Source organism: Corticium candelabrum, chromosome 15, assembly GCF_963422355.1.
Source record: "Corticium candelabrum chromosome 15, ooCorCand1.1, whole genome shotgun sequence".
NCBI classification, from domain to species: domain Eukaryota; kingdom Metazoa; phylum Porifera; class Homoscleromorpha; order Homosclerophorida; family Plakinidae; genus Corticium; species Corticium candelabrum.
This window is the reverse complement of record NC_085099.1, coordinates 2,479,342-2,489,341: the sequence shown is the minus strand read 5'-3', so window position 1 is coordinate 2,489,341 and position 10,000 is coordinate 2,479,342. Positions and strand designations below refer to the sequence as shown.

The window sequence follows — 10,000 nt, the reverse complement described above, 5'->3', positions numbered from 1 at the left end:
GACATCTACTTTGGTGCAGTGGATTTAGACGAATTAGGTAGTGGACTGCTGTGCTCATCATCAAATTCACTCTTGCAGACTAGCTAGAGCTAGACTTGATCTCTTGCACTAGGATTAGCTTTTGCTTGTTTGACTCTATCAAAGTTGCTGATCTATAATTTCCAAAAATATATTTAAAAATTGTAAAAATCACGTGATGGGTTTGTGACGTCACTGGTCCATTATGCACCGCCCACTTGTAACGTTAGGCTACCTACAGCCATGTTCTAATACAAGCCCAGACCATTTCACAATACAAGTGGCGGGCTTGTATTAGAAAAAATATCGTAGATGTCATATTTAAATCAAGCCTCATAAAAATGTGTCACTCTAGGGTCTAACTTAATTATGCAAACGCAAAACAATTAGCAAACACCAAACACTTAGCATACATTATCCAGCCTTGCACTCACTCGCTCACTCACCCGGGTGTGCTCCAAAACCAAGTCGAAATATTTGCCCCTAGACTCATGATGTACTACAAAACAACACAATCCTCAGCATGTATCGTTACATATACACTACTGATGCAAAACGAAAAATTCTACTTCAACGTCGAGTGATGCCTCTCCTCCGGAAAGTCCCGAGTCTGGGCCAATCACCTTGTCGACGCTGTTTTTGTGTGTAAACGATTCTCCATAGAGCAAAAAGAATTCTTTCAAGTCGAGTTCAGAAAAATGCTGATTCAAAAACTGAGCAACGAAGAACACACCGACATTAATGTGTACACCAGGTATCTCCACTATATTAAGTTCAGTATATACAAACCTGTGCCACACATTGCTTGTTGCTGTCCACGTTGCCCACATTGTCTGAGACATTGTATTGTCGTCTCAGTACACTGGGTGTAACAAAGAGGCCTTTCGGAGATGAAAAATGAGGAGACAATCGTCTGCTTGGAAATCGGTGCGTTCCACCAACTAGAACACAAATAGAAATGATGACTACATGTTGTTTCTACTGTGTCTCAGGATGTTTTGAGTTGGTTGCATGCTAATGTGTTGCTACAACTGGCTGTAGGATAGGAGTGACAGCTGGTAATGAGACTGACATGCTTTAGTTCTGAAAGAATTGGAGTTGAAGTCGTGAATGTCAGAGCTCACCGAAGTCAAGAAATGGTGATACATCAGACGTCACAGAGTAGAGCTAGAACATAAACATTAGTGCAGCCAATCACATGCATACTGTACCTCAGTGTACTATATATACAGAAACTTATAATTTATTATTTATTATATTATATTATATCCTATCCATTCTATTACACTGTCCTAGTTATTATTACTTTTTTATTTTTTATTATATTATTTTATTATACTTTATTATTTATTTCAATTAAATTAATTATTTATACAATTAATTAAATTAATTAATTATATTTATAATAGTTTTATTATTTTATTCTATTTTATAGTACTTTGTTATTATTCTAATTAAATTAATTATTTATACAATTAATTATATAAATTAATTATATTTATTATAGCTTTATTATTTTATTCTATTACACTTTATTATTTATTTTAATTAAATTAGTTATTTATACAATTAATTAATTAATTAACTGTTTGTTTATTATGCTTTTTATTATATTATATAATTATATTTTTAATTTTATGATACTATTTTATTATACTTTATTATTTATTTTAATTAAATTAATTATTATATTTTTAATTTTATTATACTTTGTTATTTATTATTTATTTTAATTAAATTAATTTATTTATACAATTAATTAATTAATTAACTGTTTCTTTATTATGTGTTTATTATATTATATATTAATTATATTTTTAATTTTATTATACTTTATTATTTATTATCTATTTATACAATTAAATAATTTAATTAATTAATTTATACAATCAATTAATTGAACTGCATGTCACACCTTATCAGCTCTCATCACCGTTTCATTGTACTCATTCTCATATCGAAAAAAACGGGTATCTAACAACTGCTCCGCTGTCCGGCACGAAACCAAACACTCCAAGAAATCACCAGTAGCCCGACACGCCCCACCCACGTCCACACCCACGCCTCTCAGCCACGCCTCCACGCCTCGTCTAGCCTCCTCGCCAGGCGCCGTCAGAGCCTGCACGTCGGCCAACGACATATGCTGTCGATAGCGCACACTCCCTGGCGTCGAAATGTCCCAAAAGTTTCTCTCCAAAGTCTCCACATTCTGCAGTTTCAACGCAAACGTGAGAGTCACGAAATCGTGCGGAAAACAACGCCTCACGACGCGCCAACCGCTTCTAGAATGAGGGCCGACGCTTTGCTCGAGTTCTAAATAAACTCTAGTGGCAGAAACGACCCATAGTGATGCACACAGGACAAACAATAAAGAATAAGAGAAACGCATGTTGATATCAATGATGCAAAAGTTTGTGGAGACGGTGGTGGTGTGTTCGGAGGTGGCAGCGAATATTGCGCGTGCGTGCCGTTCCGAGGAGGCGTTGTTTCATCTGTTGGTCGAGGAGAAGGTCGGCGAGAGTCGACAGAAGTTGACGAGAAGTGATTTCAAGACGGTGGCTGATGTGTTGGTGCAAGTGGCTGTTAGAGAACGGTTGGTGCGAGAGGTAGTGTGTGTGTGTGTGTGTGTGTGTGTGTGTGTGTGTGTGTGTGTGTGTGTGTGTGTGTGTGTGTCTGTCTGTCTGTCTGTCTGTCTGTCTGTCTGTCTGTCTGTCTGTCAAATTTTCATATATTTTTATACATCAAAGCTAATACAGGTGAAACTAAAGTAACAGCTAATGAACAACAAGTGTCACAACTACAATTACAATTACACGAATAACAATTAGCATTAAAAAGCTCCCCTACGGAGCCTACAAACCGAAATTTAGTTTACTGAATTGAAAGTTGAACAACATCTAAACTCTGGTCAGTATTCTGTCCATATGTTACTCTGATCATCTTTCAAGCCAACACCGAGGCATTGCAGCGCTGAAGTTGTACTGACAAGCGTCTTCTCCAATGTGTTTTAAAATCTGAGGGATTGTTTCTTCCTTCTTCATCTCTATATAGTTTGGAAAGTTTATTGAGGAACGTTGATGCTTCTTCTCCCCACCCACCAAAGTGCTCGAAAACTAGTGGAATAAGGGTAGGAGTGTACCCTCCAGGCAACTGCTCTTGAGAATGTTTGCTATGTTTGATGTCTTCTCTTCTTCTTGCTACAGCTCCATCCGTAGTTGCTGCATTTCACAGAATGTCCTGGCTCCAGGGGTGAGCAAGGGCCACATCAAGCTCGACATTTCCCCCACATGTTGAGTCAAACACAACAATGTCTGCTCTATTGTTGGATGTTGTATATCTATCTTTTGGTTCAATTTGATGCTGGCATTGTAGACTGCTCATGCATTCAGACCAGCACAAAACAACAGAATTGTGAGACCAAACTGGGCCTCCACCCATTTTGCATGTTAGTAAATGGTACCCTTCAACATCTAGTGACTTTCCACATTCACATTTAGTGGCCCAAGGTGGTAAAGACAAAGGTAGACCCAATCTGAGAGAAGCCGCCAAGACAAAATTGCCAGATGAAAGTGCAAACTTCTCTGTCTGTCTGTCTGTGTGTCTGTCTGTCTGTGTCTGTCTGTCTGTCTGTCTGTGTGTGTGTGTGTGTGTGTGTGTGTGTTGTGTGTGTGTGTGTGTGTGTGTGTGTGTGTGTGTGTGTGTGTGTCTGTGTGTGTCTGTGTGTGTCTGTGTGTGTGTCTGTGTGTGTCAGTGTGTGTGTGTGTGTGTGTGTGTGTGTGTGTGTGTGTGTGTGTGTGTGTGTGTGTGTCTGTCTGTCTGTCTGTCTGTCTGTCTGTGGGTGTGTGGGTGTGTGGGTGTGTGTTTTGGTTATGTTTTGTATGTGTTCATTCGTTTACTTGTGTAGGTTCATGTGTGCATGTGTTTGGCATCCTATTGTTATGTTCTATGTTGTTACTTGTTTATTTGTGCATGTTTTGTTTGTATATTTATACCCTATGTGTGTGTTTACGTGTGCATTTCTTAGTTGGTGTGTTGTGTAGCTTGTTTGTTAATTTTTTGTGCTGTGTGTGTGTGTATGTGTGTGTGTGTGTGTGTGTGTGTGTGTGTGTGTGTGTGTGTGTGTGTGTGTGTGTGTGTGTGTGTGTGTGTGTGTGTGTGTGTGTGTGTGTGTGTGTGTGTGTTTCGTGGGTACACACATGCATGTACACATGTATGTTGTTCACTCCCATTATTGTTGTCTCTACACCTGACCCTACCAAGACTACACCAACAGTATAGCCTAGATAATGGCTTCAATGCCATCTGTTTGCTATCTTGTGGTCCTCTCCCAGCTATTATTAGATCCCTAACAGGTGGCTCAAATTACTTCCACAAAATGAATAACAGGTTTAGTTCATTAGGGCAGACAGCTGATTGATAGTGCACTTTTCTAGACATCTCGCAGCGGGAGAGCATAGTTTTAGTGTCTCTTCTTTAGTATCAGTACTGTGACCTGCTGTACAGACCTTAGCACCTGCTCTATGGGTCGAGGCTGCTATGTCTTCACACAGGTCGGAATCTCTTTAATCTGTGTGAATGCACATTGAGGGTACACGATTAATGTGAATTACAGTTTAGGACCATTTAGATGCATGATGCTCTAGTCTGTCTGGGGCATTCTGGGTCGCCCAAACTCATTACTTACTTGTAGACCACATGATTGAGCATGAAATACACAAGACGACCTTACAATAAGTGCCTACCAGTTTTCTCGTGTAATTGTGTGTAGAAATGGGCAGTCGGCCCTAAAATTATTATAATTATTATCCGTTACAAGACTCATTTGTTGGAGTAAAATTGTTTAGCTTTTCCTGTTTTCCCATTTTATCTTCAGTTATTCTTGGCAGGTTGTGTCTATTGAGCACTTGCACTTATGGACTATGACCACCTGAGGGTGGGGCCAATTTTATTGATCTGTAAGATCAACAGGTACAACAGCAAGATGCTGCTGACTGTCTATTGTGCTCTTGGATATAGACAGCAGGCTGAACATACAAGCGTACAAACCGAAAACATAGAAAATGGCTTGATATTGAAGTATGCTGCTGAGTACAAGCAGCAGCATAAATTTTCAAAGTCTAGATACTGTATTGCCCGTTAGTAGCTAGGACTACTTTATTGCAATAGCTGCCATGTAAGTAGGCATTCTGGATAATGTAGTGGGATAAAATAGTAGCTAGGATTACTTTATTGCAACAGCTGCCATTTAAGTAGGTATTCTGGATAATCTAGTGAGATAAAACGCTTTCGTTTATTATTAGTATCCCTCACTGGTGAGTCATGTGCATGGTGAAGAGGACGACAGTGTTCTAATCGATGATCGAAGAGTGTCAATCCGGTTGACCGAATCCGAGGATGACACAGCGAGAATGCTGTCACGGATATTGAACGACGAAACAGCAGCTGCAGCTCTCGCAGCCGCCGTGCACCAAGCCGTTCGTACAGTACCAGACAGCAGCCTCTCAGACATCGGTTCACTAGATATTGACACAGAAAACATTGCTGTTTGGATTGATCCTATTGGTAAGGCAACACATCGACTGTGAATTATATATCAAGGCAATACTCGTTTTTAGACAACACTGGCGCTTACATTGCTGGTCGAAATGGCACACTAAATGAATATGGAATTTTTAATGACAGTTTACAGTGTGTCACTGTCATCATTGGAGTGTTTGATCGTTCAACAGGCGAGCCCATTGTGGGAGTAATAAATCAACCATTCTTTGATTGCCGAGGGGCAACCTGTTGGGCAGGCAAATGTATATGGGGTGTAGCCTACGAAGACTGCTTTTGTAACTCGCTGAAAACGGGCCTAGCACAAGGACCGACCACAACAGGTTTATCATCATTAGCATCAGCACAAGACAACATGTTGTTGGTTCTAAGTCAAAGTGAATTACCATCTGTTGTCAAGCTCTTGTCTGATCGTGGATTCACAATACAATATGCTGGTGGTGCAGGATATAAGCTACTGTGTGTGATAGAGGGTACTGCGTGTGCCTATCTTGTCTCTACCAGCTCGACATTCAAGTGGGACACGTGTGGCCCTCATGCTATTCTCCGTTCCATGGGCGGGAATCTCCTCTGCTTAAAAAACGTCGTAAAGAAACTTCCCTCCCACTATCATCTGATTCAATACAATCGGCCAGACATGGGAGGACTCACTGCAGGACAGATGTGGAGAAACGAGGGAGGAGTGTTTGCATTTGCAAACAGGCAAACATTAGAAACTGTGGTGGATGTTCTAGACCCAGTGGTTGGTGATCTTTAGCCTCAATGTAAGCATGACATAGTAAACACATTAGATCAAGCTGCAGTGCAAATTTTGGAAACTCAGAGAGAGAGACAGACAGATAGAGAGTAATTAGTGTAGAGACTGCTACACTGCATTATATTGTTTACATATCTCATCACTGAAGTTGAATGAACATACAAATAATAGGTTTATTCAATTAACTACCAAGCTAATTATTACTAAGTCCATAATTTCAAGTCATGGAGGAGTTCAGCAAAACTACTGAGCATGTGGATGTGCTCTTGATTATGAATTTCCTGTATTATAATCAGATGGTTATCGACACCTGGTTGGTAAACCTTGTTTAAGCCCTTTCACTTTCCTTGCTTGTCACAGACAGCTGAATAAACTGCCACTGGAAGTGTGTCTGTCTCAACCCAGAATCAGTCGCCTGCCGTTCCACAAATTCCACAATGAAATCGGACGGGAAAAGGTGTGTGGGTGAAAGCTGCCCTTCCCATGTGGTCACCAAGTCAGCAGCAGACTAGCTAGAAGTAGACAGGTATGCAGAACTAGAGACAATACATAATGATTTGTTTGACGGACGTTTAGTGGTTTGGAATGTGAGGCAGCGTGTAGCAAGAAACGCTGTTAACGAAAACAGAAATGGCGGACGCAGCCGCGCCACAGGACGCCTAACCTTCCACTCAACCCAAAAGCCAAATCCGCATGAGTAGTACGGCCGCTGTTAGTAGTCCGAAAAGGTCAACTAAACGTCAATTGGTCGAGAGGAAGGACTGCGGACATGGTGAATATGTTAGCAGAATGTTAGACACCAACACCACATTCTAATGATTACATTACACACACACACACTAACGCGTTCGATGAAGCGGGTAAAAACGTAAAATACAGGCGTGTTATCCCACATTTTGCCTCTCCTAAAACCAAAATACTCAACAAAAACGCGTTGGAATGAAACGCATTTCCGCCTCATCGATATCATGAGGATATCAGGATGGACCCAACTGTTTGCCTTCGACTGACGCCTTGCGTGTAATGAGCTCATGGTCGGTCGGTGTCTAGATAGAGTGTCTGCTGCTCATTACGCCCACCTACGAGCGCGAATGCGTTCAGAATCAGACCAGCGGGTGTTAATTGACTAATTTGATCATGGCCTGTTGCTAATGTTTCTTCACGCACCATTTCCGTGAAGGGCCGGACTCACAACTCATCTCTCAGCAAGTCGACTGCTCGTGCGGTCACCTGTCAGTAGCCATTCGATTTCACTGCCGCACACTCTCCACTCTCTCTCAAATACAACAAAGCCAAATTAACAGCAGACGGCAGTAAAAGAGCCCGAGGGCTGGGGGAGGCAGCTGGAAGCCAGTCAATTTTTCCAATTTGGTCTTCATCACTTCAGTTGACAATAAAGACCACTTAACCAATTAAAGCACTTCGAGGGCCTAAACGCAAACAAAGCGCCACGAGGATGTCTCTAAAAGCTACGATGCAACACTGTCGACTGCAGTTTCGCGTTCGTCGTCCGATGGGTTCGGAGGACTGCAGCATTAAGGGGGAGACGTTTAGTGAGCAGAGCATGGAGCATCGCAATCCCTTCTTGGCGTCGTGGCACGGCCCGTTGCCCCCTCCGATGACCGGTTATCTCAGCACTTATCCGCATCAGCCGTACGGGCAGCCACATTGTGTCAATCCACCACTCGAGCAAGCCTCACCGACCAGTCCGATGTCGTGCGCGTCGCCCGTCTCGGCTCACTACCCTGGATTTCTCAGCAATCGCGGATTCGTCTCCAAGATTAGTTCGCCTGGACCGGTCATTCGCAGTCCGGTCACTGTCCCTCCGCCTGGGCATCGCTTCTTTCCACCATCGCGCTATGCAAGAGAGGCGACATACGGAATGAATCCGAATAGGAGACTCAGCGATGGCGCAATGTATCCCGGTAAGTTGTAAATTAAATGCAGCTTTTTAGCGTTTATAATTTGCTAGTGTCTTGCAAACCGGCCTAGTTGTCTAGTTTTCGCTCCATCAGCATTGTAATGAGAGATTTGTGTTGGGTGCAGAGGAGGCCGGATTTCCTACGTATTATCCGCCGTACGGCAGCCAGCTAGTGCGACGACAGCCGCAGAACTGCAAACGACGGCGCGCTCGCACCGTCTTCACGAGTAGTCAGCTAGGATGCCTCGAGTCGCACTTCGAAAAGCACAAGTATCTCACAGCGGCCGACAGAGCTGAACTGGCGGCGACATTGGATCTGACAGAAGCGCAGATAAAGACGTGGTTTCAGGTATCCGCTCACACTAATAGTCTCTCCGGCCTTTTAGCTCACGTTTTCCTTTCGTTTACCTTCTAGAATCGACGCACTAAATGGAAGAAGATGCTGTCTCTAGCACCTAAAGAAGAGATGGATAGAGAGGGTGTCGTTGATGCTGACTGACTAGAGGTCGGCATTCAGTCACCCGTTTGGGCCTGCACAGCAAAACAACACATTTCTAAGGGAGGAAAAGACGCGTGTATCATAGAGTGACTCTCTTGACTTCCAAACACCAGAATTGTATGTAAAGTAGCGAGTATCTAAGCGACTGTAGAGCTTGCTCGATTTGCTCTAATCTCTGTATGATAATTAGTGCTAAGCGCCGCGAACAGCTTGCCGTTTACATCTTTTCTGTGCGTACTCGTGTAAGGCAGAGGTAGCGCCACTTTTCGTGAGTGAATATGTGGTTGTGTGACGCTTTGTTAGCGAGAGATTTGCGTTCTTGCGTCCGCCTTGTTTAGGCGCCCGACTCAGCTGAGGAGTGTCCGGGTGGACACCTTTTGTCAAATGCTCGATGGCGTTGACTGACAATTCTTACTATTATCGACACGCGTGCACCTGTTCTCGTGTCAGTATCGTTTCTTTGTGTTTGCGTCTCGGCTGTTCGACGTTTAGCGTCGCTTCGACGGTGGCACAATATGACAATAGATTGTGAAATCCGCGGTGCTGATTTGTGTCACTTAAATGTGTGAACTACGCGTTTTTCATTGTGTTACAAACTTCGATAAGCCTAAACGCGGGGCTACAGGCTAAAGACTTCAGGAAACGTATAGTGAGACTTTCCCGGATGTTACAATATCCCGGATAAATAGGACGAATGGCGTGAGGCATGAAGCCATCACTAGCAACTTTGGTTTGGATCAGCTCCATATTCCTGTGTAGTGTAGTGATCACCTACATGATTCTCGGTCAGATGCTTCGCGCCCACCCTTGTTCACGATTTTATATTCGTTTTCTTTTCTGTAGAGGCAAGCAGTCAGGATGCAGCCACAAGAGATGGCATCCACATGAATTCGGGTTAATAAATAAATAAATAAATAAATAAATAAATGATTACGTCTAATTTATTTTATTTGTATTTAATTAATCCTGTTGCTAACACACACACACACACACTCATCATCATCAAAATTTCTGTATAGATTTCTACATGAATGTGGAACCTCCAAGTGCCAATTCTGTTACTCCGGAAAGTCTCTGTGACAAATCTCAAGTCGCTTTTCCGGAATCCAGTAAGCATCGTTCATGTATGGTGCTCGGATCCTTGTCGTCGTCTGGATTTCATGTGAGCATGACAGCGGTGAATGCCGGTGCTAAAGTTGTGGCAGTTGAGAGTGTGTCGTCCGTCCCAATTTCAGACACTGTCGGGACA

The 10,000-nt window shown here is 42.6% G+C and overlaps 3 protein-coding genes across 3 annotated transcripts in view; 2 read left to right on the top strand and 1 right to left on the bottom strand.

Annotated features, from left to right (window-relative positions):
- Nucleotides 1–2,422, bottom strand: part of LOC134190574 (tripeptidyl-peptidase 1-like) — a 6,184-nt gene extending 3,762 nt beyond the window's left edge. Inside the window, exons 1-5 of the mRNA XM_062659024.1 lie at nucleotides 1,934–2,422; nucleotides 1,143–1,185; nucleotides 808–959; nucleotides 588–731; nucleotides 465–517 (exon numbers count right to left, since the gene is read on the bottom strand). Of these exons, the coding sequence (XP_062515008.1) occupies nucleotides 465–517; nucleotides 588–731; nucleotides 808–959; nucleotides 1,143–1,185; nucleotides 1,934–2,407 (866 nt within the window). The 5' untranslated portion in view covers nucleotides 2,408–2,422. The remainder of the gene's footprint in view (nucleotides 1–464; nucleotides 518–587; nucleotides 732–807; nucleotides 960–1,142; nucleotides 1,186–1,933) is intronic.
- LOC134190873 (inositol polyphosphate 1-phosphatase-like) lies at nucleotides 2,418–6,736 on the top strand. Its single transcript, XM_062659410.1, has 3 exons — nucleotides 2,418–2,624; nucleotides 5,319–5,580; nucleotides 5,634–6,736. The coding sequence occupies exons 1-3, from the start codon at nucleotides 2,418–2,420 to the stop codon at nucleotides 6,329–6,331; spliced, it is 1,167 nt and encodes a 388-aa protein (XP_062515394.1). The 3' UTR covers nucleotides 6,332–6,736.
- Nucleotides 6,737–7,359: 623 nt separating this feature from the next.
- Nucleotides 7,360–9,280, top strand: LOC134190575 (brain-specific homeobox protein homolog). The gene is made up of 3 exons (XM_062659025.1): nucleotides 7,360–8,256; nucleotides 8,378–8,601; nucleotides 8,668–9,280. The coding sequence occupies exons 1-3, from the start codon at nucleotides 7,788–7,790 to the stop codon at nucleotides 8,749–8,751; spliced, it is 777 nt and encodes a 258-aa protein (XP_062515009.1). The 5' UTR covers nucleotides 7,360–7,787; the 3' UTR covers nucleotides 8,752–9,280.
- The last annotated feature ends 720 nt before the right edge of the window (nucleotides 9,281–10,000 follow it).